General features: G+C 45.3%; 1 protein-coding gene across 8 annotated transcripts in view; it reads right to left on the reverse strand.

Moving 5' to 3' along the window:
- Positions 1 to 16,965, reverse strand: part of clcn3 (Cl-/H+ antiporter 3) — a 73,208-nt gene that overhangs the window by 19,259 nt on the left and 36,984 nt on the right. For all 8 annotated transcript variants that reach the window (XM_014206962.3, XM_014206960.3, XM_014206958.3 and 5 more), the window contains 10 exon segments: positions 6,196 to 6,356; positions 5,502 to 5,601; positions 5,099 to 5,286; positions 4,624 to 4,746; positions 3,748 to 3,954; positions 3,391 to 3,471; positions 2,754 to 3,302; positions 2,300 to 2,486; positions 881 to 1,098; positions 557 to 737 (listed from right to left, as the gene is read on the reverse strand). In XM_014206962.3, the coding sequence (XP_014062437.1) occupies positions 557 to 737; positions 881 to 1,098; positions 2,300 to 2,486; positions 2,754 to 3,302; positions 3,391 to 3,471; positions 3,748 to 3,954; positions 4,624 to 4,746; positions 5,099 to 5,286; positions 5,502 to 5,601; positions 6,196 to 6,356 (1,995 nt within the window).

The raw sequence follows: 16,965 nt of genomic DNA on the forward strand, positions 1-16,965 counted from the left end.
CACTGCATGTGCTCTGGGAGTATCCATAGCAACGGCTCTGCTTGGGCTGCTCTGCTCAATGACGAGGCATGAGAGAGCAGTTAGCTGCTACTTTGAGTCACTCTAAACTCGAGGAACATTATTATTTTTTGTGAAGTAATGTCTCCTGTCTTACATTTGACGAGGTTGAAGTACTTCTGACACTATGTTACGATCTTAGTCAGATGACTTCACTGCGCAGTAGAGCACGAGCAAACGGCTCAGGTTCACAATGCTACGAGCCCTGCCCGTACCCTAGTTATTGATGAGAAAACAAAAAGAGGCCCTTCCCGAGCATAACCCCATGCATAATGTAGGGGCCCGTCGGGCTTGGGTCGGGTAGCAGAGCTCTAGTGCCAGATAGGGAGGATTTACACTTTTGGCACAATTCCATTGGTTTCATTGGCAAACTATTAGGCAAACTCTAATAAATTAAGTGCAGCTAAAGTATTTGAAAGGAAACAAAATACTAGTTGAACTTAGGGTCTGGTTGAATCAGACCCCCCCCCCCCCTCCCCACCCTGCCATCTCTCCTCACCTATAGCGATGGTGATGTCCCTGCGCAGAGCGAAGCCAACCAGTCTCTGGGACTCCTTGGAGACGATGACAGGGAAGCCGTTGTAGCTGGTCTCGTTGATGATCCCCTGTAGTTCCTCCACTGTCAGGTCGTCCTGCGTCAGCACCGCTAACGGCGGATCACTACGCCGCGGCCGCATCACCTGAAGTCACACAGGAATGGAAGAACATCAAGAATGTATCTACTTGTGAATCCTTTTTGTGATGTTTGTTTGTTTTGATTACTGTGTGTGTGTGTGTGTGTGTGTGTGTGTGTGTGTGTGTGTGTGTGTGTGGATATAATCACCTCCCGCGCCAGCGTGGTGTGTGTGAACTCCTCCTTGGCGTCGAGGAAGGGGTACCCGTTCAGGCGGATGTGTGATTCGTAGATGCCCTCGCGCCCGAAGGCGTCGCCCACCCACTTGCTGGTCATGACGGCGGCCATGAGCGGCACGATGTACTCCAGGCCGCCCGTCAGCTCAAACACGATGACCACGAGAGACACGGTCATCCGCGTTACACCACCTGGAACGCAACACAATGATTCACGTATTGTTCACCGTTCATTTTACCAGGTAAGTTGACTGAGAAGTGAGAGCACCATCTTTTACAGAAACAACCTGGAGACAAGGGAAGAGTTGCATGGGAGAGGACCAAAGCCTTACAGCAAGATAGATTACATTTTACACAACACATTTTAAAAATCAACCAACACAGTCCATATAGCAATGTATCACAAGAGGGAACTGTGTTTTTATGGTCCTAACAGCCAGTGAGGTCCTTCAGTGTAATCAAGGACCTCAGCCATCTAAATCATGGTCATGTTAACCCTGCTACCATCTCGCAGACGGAGAAAGCACAGGTGCATCAAAGCCGGGACCGAGAAACTGATAAACAGCTTCTATCTCCAGGCCATCAGACTGCTGAACAGCCATCTCTAGCCGGCCACCGCCGGTACTCTGCCAGGCACCTTAGAGACTGGTGCCCCCATGTATATTAAGGCATTGAAAACAGGTAAGAGTAAATCAATTCTTTGTCTGGATAGGCCAGAAAATGTGACATGTCAATCCCTATGCAAATGTGGGTGTGAAACCTGACACTTCAAGTCAGCTCCGCTGAGAAATTGGTAGCGGAGAGCAGACAGATGGGGCTTTCTGGCATTATAAGGCACGGGACCCTAAGGCGTTCACAGAGCGCTTTGTACACCAAAATGTCAGTCGGAACCGGTCCAAAACCGCTTAAAGTTCCCCATATGGGGGACTTAACATAATAGTGTTGTGGACTTAGAACATACAATTGTATATACATTTGAGAGTGAAAACCTGAATAAAAAATAAATAAATCACAAACCTTAAAAAATAAAACCAAGAAATCAAGATAACAAAATTTGGGCGATTAAAATTTTTTTTTTTTTTAAAAGGGATTTCATGGGGCCCTATAAACTACCACAAAGAAATGAAATGCTATTCGAACGGTTATTACGGAGACCACAGTCATTTGGCTGGCCAAATACCGTCATCCAAAATTCCATGATCATCACAGCCCTAGATACTGCTCATTCTTTACGTGTTTTTTACTTTTTGGATTATGTGTGTATTTTTGTGTTGCTAGATATTACTGCACTGTTGGAGCTAGAACTGCACTGTTGGAGCAAGGATTTCGCTGCACCTGCAATAAAATCTGCAGATCTTTGTATGCGACCAATAAACATCGATTTTTAACTCACCCAGACATGCAGCGGCCCCCACCATGGCGTAGAGTCCCGGGGTGATGCAGTCGGTGCCTACCTCGCACCACTCCCTGAACACTAACCAGTCGTGGTGGTAGTACGCCAGCTGCTCCACGGCGATGCCAACGATACGCCCGGCGATCGCCCCGATGGCCATACTGGGGATGAACAGGCCAGCAGGAACCTGGGGATAGGAACCACAGCTTAAAAGACCCACTCCAGCTGTATCCGAACATTTCCTGTTGAAAAATATCCTGAACTGAAATCCCAATTCCAATTTTGGCTCAATGCTTTTCAACCCCAAACCTGATCAGCATTACTTGGGAGTGTAGACTACAATCGAAGATTTGTATTAGGCCACGATCTGATCATTTCCCCAATGCAACCACATTAACTAGACAGTACTCCACCTGCCCCCCCCCCCCCCCCCCCCCCACCCCCCGCTCCTCACCTTAAGTCCAAAGGTGAAGATGGTCATGATGATCTTGAAGATGAGCGCCAGGCACAGCTGCCAAATGGCTGCGTACACCCCGGGTCCCGCCGGCTTGTTGGGAGACGCGTCCACAAACGCCTTGCTCCCGTTCATCTGACTCCTGTACTGGCACAGCTGGGACGACTCCAAGGGTCCGCAGTCGGTAAACAACTCTTTAATCAGCTCGCTGGTGTTCTGCCGCGTGTACGGGTTGGGGAACGCCACGACCGCGGTAATGGCCGCCACGAAGATCACCTCCAGGATGGGGTACTTCCCGAAGCGGGTGGATTTCCTCCTTCGGCACCAGGCGATGTTGGCCTTGATGAAGAAGGCCCCCCAGAGGCCTCCAAACACCCCCAGCAGGATGAAGGGGATAAGCTCAAACAGGTACCAGGGGGTGTGGTACTCTACATAGAACAGGACCAGACGGCTGTTGCCAAACGGGTTGATGGAGCGGAGGACGAAGGCTGCCACCAATGCAGCGAAGAAGGAGCGCCACAGGGTCTTCAGAGGGAAGTAGTAGCTCACCTGGGGGGGGTAGACAGGTGAATAAGGGAGCAAGGAAATTATAGCGTGATTCAATGTCTCATACAGACACATACAGTAGAAAACGTACCTCCTCCAAACTGAACAGTACTCCTCCTATGGGAGCGCCGAAAGCGACAGACACCCCAGCCGCTGACGCTGCAGATAGGACCTGCGGAGAGAAAACAAAAACGAAAGAAACACATGCCCGAGTCAGCTGAAACACCGACAGGAATTTACCCAAAACAAAGTCTTAAATCCTACTATGTGGTGACACAGAAAAGGGCTGAAGACAAAACTCCACACGGTCATGTAATACAACGGATACAAACACAAACCACATCATCTCGGTCCTTAGGCTCGTTCTTGATGTACTTGGACAATAAAGTTGTATGGTATTGTATTTGATCCCGCCTAACAGAACCGTAGATCACATAATCGCACGCACCTCTCGCTTTTTGGCCTCGTTCTTGCTGTACTTGGGGAAGAGGTATGAGAAAATGTTTCCACAACAGCAGGCCACGTGGACCAAGGGTCCCTCCTTCCCCAGGCTCAGCCCAGACGCTACAGCCAGCACCAGGGTCACCGTCTTGATCAGCAGGGTCCACTTCCCCAGGTAACCCCGGATGATGAACCCACTCAGAATGGTCTTTATCTGGGGAGACAGAGAGGTTGGGGGAGGAGAGGGGAAATAAAGGCAATTATACTGGATGCATTATTTATTTATAGTCCGGGAGACAGAGAGGTGGGAGGAGACAAGAAATTAGATATGCGTTTCCCATTAATATCTCCCTTCTCCTGAAGTGTGCACTCGTTCACTACTTCCCACAAACCTAAAAGCATTGGATTGGTGGAGGCATGGGCAAGTGGAAGTTTCCACCATATTTCTTCTACCAGTCATTTCCTTACAAATCAGTGAAGGGAAGTGAACAAGTGCACACTTTGGAAGGAAGGAGAGATACTTGCGACATGGCCAATGTAAATGTCCTTTGTTCTCTGGGAGAGAGAAGGGATGTGTTAAGCAGAGTCTATTGAAAATATTAAGGAAGCATTAAGCTCACCAGTGTGCTGGAGTTTCCTTTTTTATTAAATGTCTAAGTAAGGGAAATATCTGTAAGTTGAAGAAACTATCCCTTTAAATTCAACAAAATAAATAAAAGGTAAATGTCCAAACGTATCCCAAACTGCTTCAGACTAAGAATTTAGAAGACAAACAAAACATTTCCAACTGCTCCCCGTGGCTAATCGTCATCTGTATCTCTCGCTCTTCCTGAATCACAATATATACTGTATATATAGTGTGTGTGTGTGTGTACGACTTCACCTCAGGTATACCGGAGCCACAGGCGTAGGGGGCGAACACCTTGACCAGTAACACAGCCAGGAAGGCGAAGGACAAAGCCCAGTAGATGTACATGAAGTAGTTCATGATGTAGGAACCAGGGCCCTGGGAGACAGGAGGAGGAGACAGGAGGAGGAAGAGCATATTATTAACTGTCAATACACTGACACAGGGTATAAGGACATTTGTTCTGAGATTAGATTCATAAATGTGTCTGCATCAGGAGGACACATATAGAACGACCAAATTAACTCCTGGTGCCATCTATAACAACATGGACTCAGTCTAAACAGTGGTGAAGACACTTTATACCCCTCTCACCTCTGCCGGACTTGTCCCTCTGTACACTGGAAACCGCTAGCTTATAACACCGATAAATTGCTATATTACAGCACATAAGGTGCTTATAACAGCTATATGAAACCTGGAAAACCTATGTCAATGAAATCCTTCTCACCTCTTCCTGGCCCAGGATGAGCCCCGCCCAGCTCTTCCACTGAGGACACTTGTCCCGCTCAGCGAACGTGGTCTCGTTGGAACCCCAGCAGCACTGCTCGTGGTTGAACCACATGGCGTTCAGACACACCCCCTCCTTGATGTCGTTCAGCCAATCAGCAGCGATGTCGATTAGACCAGCCAGAGCACCTGATTGAACAAAGAGGAAGGGGAGGAAGAGAGGATGAAGAAGAGGACAGGGAAGAGAAGAAATAAACGATAGTTTAAGCCTGTGCCACGCTGACAATTAATCAAAAGCGAGACGAAAAACATACATGTTGTCGATGATGAGCCTACATTTACTGTAATTACCTGTAACTGGCTATTAGTACAGGTGAGCTCAGGTGACTGTGTGTGTGTGTTACCTGAGGCCAGCCCTGTCAGCGTCACCACCAGCCACCCAGACCAGGCATCATACAGGCTTTTGGTAAACTCCCAAGCTGATTCCTTCTTCTTAGCATTGATCTGCATTGAGCACACACACACACACACACACAGAGAGAGAGAGAGAGCAGGGTTAGAAACACACACACAAACACACATAGTTCTCCCCCTTTTTAGAGTAACTATTATAAAAATATTGATAATTTATTACCACTCATTATGAGTGGCCTAACAACCCATAAACTTGTGCTGCTACTGCAGTGTGTCATATTGACAGCAATTATTACTGTTCCCGTTTGGCAGGTGTAAAAAAAATTCAAAATGTAAAAACATCCAGACAAAATTCAAATGAGTGAGGATATGAAACTTCTAGGAACCACTCAGATATAGCAAAAGACGAAATGGTTTCCTTGTGGTGTTTATAAGCCATGCACACAGAGCCACCACAGAGGAAGTAGGGGACACTTCTGTCTAGGCTAGGGCACCATTTAAGGGGCCCAGCACAGAGCCCTGGGGGACACCCTTGTGGTTGTTTTACCTACCTTAGTTGAATACACTGTTATGCTAAATGACTAAAATGTTATCCATCTATAAAATGCATGTATTCAGAGCCACAGGGTCTGCAGCCTTTTTTCTTAAAGCAGCCTAGTTTCTAAATGTAAATGTTGTCCTCACCTTGCGGTGGCGTTCCCGGTCCTTGCATTTCTCCCGGACCCAGTCGATGGTGTGGAAGTCATCATAGGTGCCGACGCCCGGGATGGGCTCCTCCAGGAAGTCCAGCAGGTGGGTGGTGCTACTCATCACCCCGCCCCCGTTAGACATGACGTAGTTCGATCCTACAGGAGAGAGAGCGAGCGCAAGTCGGTGAGAAAGTTCTTGTGAAAGACTAGCAAACGGTGGAGTACTAGCACGCTGACAGATTGCTAGGAGTCTGGATGGGACAAACGCTGCTACGAATAAGCCATCTGAGTCAGACCGTGATGTAACAAAAATCTTCCCGGTCAGTCTGCACTGAGAAACCCAGGTGAAAAGAGGGAGCAGTAACAGCGGCAGAGAAAACCTCCCAATCTTTGACTAATACAGTCACATCAGAAAAAGGGAGATGATTTCCCCCCCTGCCCTCTGAAAAAGACCAACAGCAGTCAAAACACTGCTACTGTACATAGAAACCTACCAGCGGAGGACTGAACAGTGTGTTGTGGTCTTTTCTCCTTTCTTCTCACATGACACTCATCCCTTAAATCAAATTATGCCAAACCCCAGTTCCCATCTTCATTTTTTTTTTTTTTTTTACTGTGTGCTTCAGCCTGGAAGCACTAAATATCTGCTCCATTATCTGAACCATTAGGAACACAGTAGAAAGCACGGCACACGCTGCTGGCTTATGAAAACTAATGAGAATGAACATTGGGGGGAAACCCCGTCCATCCATCTGTTGGCTGCTGCATCTCAATCCGAGCCAGACATGGTGGAGAGAGACTAACTTGCTGTACACAAGTTATAACGTTATAATCACGTTATAATCAGATATCCTACTCACTCTGGAGACAAATGGAGGTGCGGTCGCAGACTTGATGGCAGATCGAACACAAGAGGGTAGAAGCTGAGGCTTATCCAGGTCTCTTGATTTCCTTTCAACTAATCACTCACTGGTCATGGAGGTTAGACTCAAAACAGTAGTTCATTCAGGTTCGAAAGATGTCCTTCCAAAAAGGGCCGTTCTGGTTTAAACTGTGAAGGAGAATGTTTACTTCCAAGTCTGTGAGGTTTTCTTCCTCGAAACTCGTTTCACAATCTCTGATAACGGTTCCCTATAAAAATAGGCACAAGGACATGAGGGTCTTCCTATGGTCACATGGTCCTGTGTACACTACAGGTTGTGTCGTGGTAAGAAGGTGACAGGGGAAACAGAGGCACAGTAGTAGTGTGACTGTGAAGTGAACGCTGGCCAAGGATCACAACACTGACTACAGTGCACCAGTCTGCCATTTTTGTGTCTTGGATGTAGGTCCTACGCGGATAGACGTCAGACACTGTGCATAAAGTAGACTACGCCTCACCTAGAGTATAACACAGTCAGTTGATCTTTGCAAAAGCACAGAACACGTTGCAATATTGCATTCGAATACAAAAACTGGCAAGCTATGTTTCAACTGCCAAAGATGACTGATCGCAAAAAACGGTTGTATGTATAAAAAAAGAAAAAAAGTTGAAAATCACATTTCATGATTACATTAATTCATTCAGATCTTAACGATAATCGAGAACGATCATTGCCCAATGATCATTGCTAATGCCGGATGTCCGAAATTCAGTCAGGACAAGCTGTGCTGGTTAGAGGCAAGCATCTAAAAGGGACAGTTAAATAGCTTCTACTAGCTGGCTGACTCACGCACACGTCACAGACAGACAGAAGCAGAGATAGAGAAGAGCCCTTAGGCCACCTCTGCTCCATCTCCATTCATCCGCTACAGCACTAACTCAAATGGGCAGCCAACCGCCATTTTGAAAAAGGTCATCTCTGCTGTGGATGTGATGTGAGGGAAATAAACAATAACACCGTTAAAATACATAGCCAGCGATGTAGCACTGAAAAACAGCACACAGTCGTCACGAAGACGGGCCTTTAAAAAGTTGTTTCACAGTATTCTCAGAATGATAGGAATTACACAGACACAGGTCTACATTCATGTAATCTTTCCACACAACTCTGCCAAAAAGAGTGAAATCTCATGTAATGAAACTCTGACAACTGTACAAGGGTGTGGGAATTCATCCAAGAAAGAACAAAGTCACTATTGTGTCCAAAAACAAAGTAAAAAAGAATGCTTTTGTCTCCTCAAGTATGTGGTAAATAATTGGGGGGCATGCATGAAATTAGAGCCATTCTTTGTTGAGCAAATTCTTCTATTCTGCTCACTGATACATAGTACAGTGTATTGTGCATTTTTCCAGGGCGATATTTTGCCTGAGAAAGAGAAATGCAAACATTTCTCTCAACCCTATGGCAAAATGTGTAGAATTACAGGAAATTAGCTGGAAAACTGGAAATTTCTCTCTACCCCTGACAAAATGAGTAGAATTGCATGAAATTAGTTATCAAATTTAATAGTCTTCTCTCCGCTTTAAAAACGGCAATATTTTCTCAACACCCCATGGCAACATTTTTGAAATTGCAGGAAATTAAATATAAACCGTCAATGTTTTCTCTCCACTGTCAAGAGGTATGCCGCTAAAATGTTTTGATCGCAAGGTGGGGGGGGGGGGGGGGGACGGGGGGGGGGGACACCATAAAACCTACGGACGGCTCTGACTTCAAGTGTGGGTATGGATGTGACCAGAGAGCCACAGCAGCCAATCATGATGAGTTCAGATTTTTTTGAGGCCCCCACCCCCATCAAAGTTGCCCATCCTTGGCTTATAGTGTAGCAGAATGTCCATTGTCCAATGGAAAGTACTAGTACATAGTTTTGTCAGCTAACTTTTTTTTTTTAACTAGGCAAGTCAGTTAAGAACAAATTCTTATTTACAATGACGGCCTAGGAACAGTGGGTTAACTTCCTTGTTCAGGGGCAGAACGACAGATTGTTACCTTGTCAGCTTGGGGATTCGATCTAGCAACCTTTCGGTTACTGGCCCAACGCTCTAACCACTAGGCTACATGCCGCCCCACGGCAGGTAAATACATAACCATATTTAACTGAAGAGAAAAAAAATAAAAAAAATCAGCAGAAGGTAGATGCTAAGCTAGTTCAGTTATGATGATGATCCATGGTTTGGTGACCATCATAACCGTTCTCTGTTTGGCATGCCGTCAGGGACACACCGCTTGTGTGTATTCGCTGAACTTGCCAGCAATGTGTGATATCGTGCTGGGGTTTGTTGGTGAGGATGGCATCTACCCACAAGGACTGTTTAACACAACCATGTTATGACCATGTCATCCAGGGGCTAACAGTGTGTGGCTTGGCACAGTTGGCAGAATGACATCAAGTGAGTGCAATAAAGCTGTTTTTAATGAAGCCTAGGGTTAGCCTATAACAATACCTAGGAGAGCCAGTTGGTGCTAACTGCTGCGCCAACTAAGGATATCATTATAAATTCTAGGAGACAAGGTGCTAACTGCTAAGCTAACATTAAATATCAGTCCCAGGTTTCTGGTTTTACCTGGTGTGATCTGTGGGAACGTGATCAAAGCTCAAAAACTGGGGAATGATTAGTCACATGTGATGTGGCTCTAGGGGGAAGGGAGGACACAGGGATGAGCAAACAAGTAAGTGAACTAATAGGCTAGCAGGTAACATACAGTTGAAGTCGGAAGTTTACATACACTTAGGTTGGAGTCATTAAAACTCGTTTTTCAACCACTCCACAAATTTCTTGTTAACAAACTAGTTTTGGCAAGTCGGGTTAGGACATCTACTTTGTGCATGACACAAGTAATTTTTCCAACAATTGTTTACAGACAGATTATTTCACTGTATCACAATTCCAGTGGCTTAGAAGTTTACATACACTAAGTTGACTGTGCCTTTAAACAGCTTGAAAATTACAGAAAATGATGTCATGGCTTTAGAAGCTTCTGATAGACTAATTGACATCATTTGAGTCAATTGGAGGGGTACCTGTAGATATATTTCAAGGCCTACCTTCAAACTCAGTGACTCTTTGCTTGACATCATGGGAAAATCAAAAGAAATCAGCCAAGACCTCAGAAAAAAATCTGATCTGGTTCATCCTTGGGAGCAATTTCCAAACGCCTGAAGGTACCATGTTCATCTGTACAAACAATAGTACGCAAGTATAAACACCATGGGACCATATAGCCATCATACCACTCAGGAAGGAGACACGTTCTGTCTCCTAGAGATGAACGTACTTTGGTGCGAAAATTGCAAATCAATCCCAGAACAACAGCAAAGGACCTTGTGAAGATGCTGGAGGAAACAGGTACAAAAGTATCTATATCCACAGTAAAACGAGTCCTATATCAGCATAACCTGAAAGGCCACTCAGCAAGGAAGAAGCCACTGCTCCAAAACCGCCATAAAAAAGCCAGACTACGGTTTGCAACTGCACATGGGGACAAAGATCGTGGTTTTTGGAGAAATGTCCTCTGGTCTGATGAAAATGGTGATGAAAAAAAATAGAACTGTTTGGCCATAATGACCATCGTTATGTTTGGAGGAAAATGGGGGAGGCTTGCAAGCCGAAGAATACCATCCCAACCGTGAGGCACGGGGGTGGCAGCATCATATTGTGGGGGTGCTTTGCTGCAGGAGGGACTGGTGCACTTCACAAAATAGATGGCTTCATGAGGGAGGAAAACGAGGTGGATATATTGAAGCAACGTCTCAAGACATCAGTCAGGAAGTTAAAGCTTGGTCGCAAATGGGTCTTCCAAATGGACAATGACCCCAAGCATACTTCCAAAGTTGTGGCAAAATGGCTTAAGGACAACAAAGTCAAGGTATTGGAGTGGCCATCACAAAGCCCTGACCTCAATCCTATAGAAAATTTGTGGGCAGAACTGAAAAAGCGTGTGTGAGCAAGGAGGCCTACAAACCCGACTCAGTTACACTCGCTCTGTCAGGAGGAATGGGCCAAAATTCACCCAACTTATTGTGGGAAGCTTGTGGAAGGCTACCCGAAACATTTAACCCAAGTTAAACTATTTAAAGGCAATGCTACCAAATACTAATTGAGTGTATAATGAACTTCTGACCCACTGGGAAAGTGATGAAAGAAATAAAAGCTGAAATAAATCACTCTACTATCATTCTGACATTTCACATTCTTAAAATAAAGTGGTGATCCTAACTGACCTAAGACAGGGAATTTTACTATGACTAAATGTCAGGAATTGTGAAAAACTGAGTTTAAATGTATTTGGCTAAGGTGTATGTAAACTTCTTACTTCAACTATACATATAGACATAAGCCTAACCAATTTTTATTTTCACTACACAGGGGTAGAAAAATTTGTGAGGAATCTTAGACACCTCCTTACCAGTTAAAACTGAGACACCGGTAGGATTGTCAAATGTTTGCCTGCCGACAGTACTTAGCACCTCTGAATAGAGCGTCAGCAGTCCATCTCTCGTGTTCACACAGAAAAGACCTTGGAAGTCGTCAGCCACTCAGCCTTGTTAAAATACTCCAAACCAGAAGGTGGCAGTAGCGTTGTTTGGCAATGCATATCAGTGCATATTTCTTATGGTCTACATTCCAAGCTATCTGAGCTAATGTTGTTATTTTGTAGAAAGCCCTTGTCGATACTAACCAGATGGCCACAGCTAGATAACTACCTAGCAAGATGAAGAAAGTAGGCTTAAGCGGAATACCGTATACCGGGGTATTTGAAAAAAGCCACAGGATGGGTTTTCAATACTGTCAAAGCTATTTCTTTGAAGTTTTTCAATACATTTGAATATGTGTAGCTACTTTGAGTTATTACCTGCAGTCAACTTGTGCAATACCTTAGGAGATAAAGCAGATTGCATTTTTCATTTCACCTGTCACATTATTTTCAAATATTAAGCTTACCGTAGTTCCCCAGAACAGTTGAGCCAGTCAAGTGTTTGTTCGCAAATAGCACAAAGGGAATAAGCGAGCTGATGAGTCCATAGCGATCTATATCTAAATCGACAAGTCTCTGTTGTGCGACGCACATGAGGTGAAGTTACACTTTATGAAATTCATTACTAAATGTTTGCCATCAGACACACTATATATAGGCAAAAGTATGTGGACACGCCTTCAAATTAGTGGATTTTACTGTTTCAGCCACACCCGTTGCTGACAGGTGTATAAAAATCAAGCACAGAGCCATGCAATCTCCATAGACATTGGCAGTGGAATGGCCATACTGAAGAGCTCAATCACTTTCAACATGACACCATCATAGGATGCCACCTTTGCATCACTCACTACCAAGTTCCAAACTGCCTCTGGAAGTAACGTCAGCACAAGAACTGTTAGTCGGGAGCTTCATTAAAACGGGTTTCCATGGCCAAGCAGCCGCACACAAGCCTAAGATCACCATGCACAATGCCAAGCGTTGGCTGGAGTGGTGGAAAGCTCACCACCATTGGACTCTGGAGCAATGGAAACCCGTTCTCTGGTGTGATGAATCATTCACTATCTGGCAGTCCGATGGACGAATCTGGGTTTGGCAGATGCCAGGAGAACGCTACCTGCCCGAATGCATAGCGCCAACTGTAAAGTTTGGTGGAGGAGGAATAATGGCCTGGGGCTGTTAATCATGGTTCGGGCTTGGCCCCTTAGTTCCAGTGAAGGGAAATCGTAACGCTACAGCATACAATGACATTCTTGACGATTCTGTGCTTCCAACTTTGTGGCAACAGTTTGAGGAAGGCCCTTTCCTGTTTCAGCATGACAATGTGCCCGTGCACAAAGTGAGGTCCATACAGAAATGTTTTGTCGAGATCGGTGTGGAATAACTTGACTGGCCTGCACAGAGCCCTGACCTCAACCCCATCAAACACCATTGGGATGAATCGTAACGGCGACTGCGAGCCGGGCCTAATCGATCAACATCAGTGACCGACCTCACTAATGCTCTCGTGGCTGAATGGAAGCAAGTCCCCGCAGCAATGTTCCAACATCATCCCAGAAGAGTGGAGGCTGTTATAGAAGCAAAGAGGGACCAACTCCATATTAATGCTCATGATTTTGGAATGAGATGTTCGACGAGCAGGTGTCCACATACTTTTGGTCATGTAGTGTATCTTATAATGGCTTTCTGCCAGAAGTCAAAGAGCTCTGGATGAGTTCTATACCGCTGCCATTTTTTTTTACGGGTTTCCTACTAGTTTTTTTCCCCCCTCCTCCGTTCTTCTCCAATCTTTTTTATTTTTATTTAACTAGGCAAGTCAGTTAAGTTTTTTCCCCAGAATCGATTCGTGTACACATGCTGCTCTTCCTTCAGAAAAACATGCTTCACAACTTCGTTCATTTGCACAATTTCTCTTGTTCACTTTCGCTTGTAAATGTTCACACTCACCGAAAATGACATTCGGTAACTGCTAGCTATGCTTGTTTAACTTTATGAGCTGGATTTGCCCGTCTAGAAATGAGTTTAGTTCTCTCTCGTTAGCATTTAGTTAACAGCGTCTATGTTATTTCACTATTAGTTTGTTAGCATTCTGGTAATAGAGGCCCAATGGGCTTTTCTCTTCATATTTAAAGCCAACTTGTGTGCTATACCGGTAATACTGTAAGTCCCGGTATGAGAAAAAGGACGATATGACAATATGAAAACCTGGATACCGCTCAAGCCTAGAAGAAACTATTTAATTCAGTCTCCATAATCCCATACTTCCAGTGCCAGCCCATAGCCAAATGTTTAGTTATTTAGCTAATGTCAGCACATTACCTAGCTAGCACAACATGGATATCTTGGTCACTGCACTAACTCAGTAGCTAATATAGGCAGCTGTTTCATGAACGCTAGCTAATTCATTGTGATTTAATTAGTTGTTAGCTAGCTTGGAGGAAGTATTTACTGTTGTGTGCATTGCATCTGTGCACGTAGCTAGCTAAAGTCGCATAGCCTATATTGCATATGAAGGTGTGACTGGCTTGTACAGAGAAAATGCTCTCTTTTCAACAACAACAAAAATGTGTTGGTTCCTGCTCACTGATTGGCTCAAAGTCAAGATGTTGGCCACTGATAGGCATTGCAATTCCACAAGTACAAATCGGTAGGTTCGTCACTACCAGGTTGGCACGCAGCAGGTACCGCTTTTGTTCTAGCAAGAGAAGGAACGGCCTCCCCACTGTGATAAGTACATATCGGCAGACTATCAGCGATGAGATTCTCGGTGTTTTCCATGATTTAAAGCCTTGTTTCAAAAGGCCCTAGCCAAGCCTTTGAAATATGAAAGCATTGGGCTATATCAAGTCCTTTGATGTAGACCTATACGTGTAGAGAGAAGTAGACCTAGGCAAGCTCCCATTGAGCAGGGAGAATTACAGTAAGTGAATGGCTTTCATCTGGCAGTGTTTCCCTTCCTGAGGAGAAGACCAACAGCAAATCATTTGTTCTTGCAGAGTCAGCTGAAAACGCAGCCTGAGTCCCAAATGGCACCCTACTTCCCTATATACTGGACTACTTTTGACAGGGCTCTGGTCAAAAGTAGTGCACTGTTGTAGGGAATAGGGTGCCATTTGGGACACAACCAGTCTCACCCAGCCAGAAGCAGTCAGCCAGTTCGATATTGTCACCTTCCAACCAACCTGATTTGTGAGTGACCCACAGTCTGTGCTGGCAGGGGGAGAGGAGGCGGCGGCGGAGGAGGGGGAAAACGGGGAAGGAGGAGGAGAGGACCGAGCACGCCCCCATTCTTTTCGACGGGGCTGCAGTGGAGCAGGTTGAAAACTTCAAGTTCCTTGGTGTCCACATCACCAACAAACTAACATGGTCCAAGCACACCAGGACAGTCGTGAAGCGGGCACGACAAAACCTATTCCCCTCAGGAGACTGAAAAGATTTGGCATGGGTCCTCAGATCCTCAAAAAGGTTCAACAGCTGCACCATCCTGACTGGTTGCATCACTGCCTGATATGGAAACTGCTCGGCCTCGGACCGCAAGGTACTACAAAGGGTAGTGCGAACGGCCCAGTAAGTACATCACTGGGTCCGAGCTTCCTGCTATACAGGACCTCTTTACCAGGCGGTGTCAGAGGAAGGCCCTGAAAATTGTCAAAGACCCCAGCCACCCCAGTCATAGACTGTTCTCTCTACTACCACATGGCAAGCGGTACCAGAGTGCCAAGTCTATGTCCAAGAGGCTTCTAAACAGCTTCTACCTCCAAGCCATAAAACTCCTGAACATCTAGTCAAATGGCTCCCCAGACTATTCACATTGCCTGCCTGCCTGCCTCCTCCCCCCCCCCCCCCCCCCCCACTGCCACTCTCTGTTATCATCAGTCACTTTCATTCACTCTACCTACATGTACATACTACCTCAACTGACCGGTGCCCCCGCACATTGACTCTGTACCAGCACCCCCCTGAATATATATATTTTTTTTTTTTACTGCTCCTCTTTAATTACTTTTTACTTTTCTCTTATTCTTCTCCGTATTTTTTGAAACTGCACTGTCGGTTAGGGGCTCGTAAGTAAGCATTTCACTGTAAGGTTGTATTCGGCGCATGTGACAAATAAAATGTGATTTGATGATGAGTCAGAAATGATGACTGGACTCTATTTGGAGGTGGGGTTTCTAGCCACACTGCGTAGAGCTGGTACTGGGGTAGCCAGGTAGGTGCGTAGTGTGGGTGAGGGTGACGTCTGAATTAGATCGAGGCGGACAGTGAATTGGTCTTTGGGACCGTAATAACAGGTTGCTCCTCTTGATGGTAAGATTATAGACACAGACAGACACATAATGTAGATCAATTGCTTCATTATGTGGAGGAGTGGATGGTTTGGAGGGTTTTTACTGTAGATTGTCACACAGTAGGCTGACATACAGCATCCAGCTGAATGATGACACTGTGGAAACAGAAGCCTGCAGAGACTGATTCAGCCACAACATGGATCAACGAGTTCACGCACACACACACACACACACACACACACACACACACACACACACACACACACACACACCTTGTGTGTTCAGGTTCTACATGCCGATAAAGTGTGACCATTCAGTGCGAGGGCTTAGTACACACAGGCGCTTCCTGTGCATTAATGCAGTATCAGGCTACTCCAGCACTACAGTCCTGCAAATCAGATCAAGGCGCTTCAGCTTAGCAACAGGACTGACTGGGGCTGGAGACCAGTAAGCTAACACTAACCGTGGCCTGCACCGGTGCTGCTAAGGGAAGATCATGTGGCCAAAAGGCAGGTTGAGAGGGAGAGAGAAAAGTGAGAGAGTAGAGAGAGAATATAGAGAGTGCAGAGCGAGAAGAACGAGAGAGTAGAGCGAGATAAGAGAGATAAAGGGGGAAAAATGCCAAGAATCAGAGCAGCAGACACTCCTTCAAATGAGGAAATACCATGGTTGAACATGGCCAGTGGTACAACTACCTGGGACAACAACAAAAAATTGTGCCTCTGGTGTATTTGGTCTGGCAGTGAATGCACTACTCCATAAAAAGTAAATTCTCAAAAATAAATATTCTTATCCAAATATGGTGCAAAATATTCAAGTGTAATTTTACCACTATATGGAAGCGAGGTTTGGGTTTCAACCTATAATTACGATTATAAGCATTGGGAGAAAAACCCAATAGAAAATCTATATACAGAATTCCGTAGAATTATCCTAAATATCCAAAAGAAAGTACCAAATAATGCATGCAGAGCGGAACTCAGACGATTCACTTCAATTGTAAATATAAAGAAAAGGACAAACATTTTGGCATCATTTGAAATTAAGCCCCAAAACATTCTTACAAAGCACTGGAAA

This window comes from Salmo salar, chromosome 07, assembly GCF_965601325.2.
Source record: "Salmo salar chromosome 07, fSalSal1, whole genome shotgun sequence".
In the NCBI taxonomy this organism is placed as follows: domain Eukaryota; kingdom Metazoa; phylum Chordata; class Actinopteri; order Salmoniformes; family Salmonidae; genus Salmo; species Salmo salar.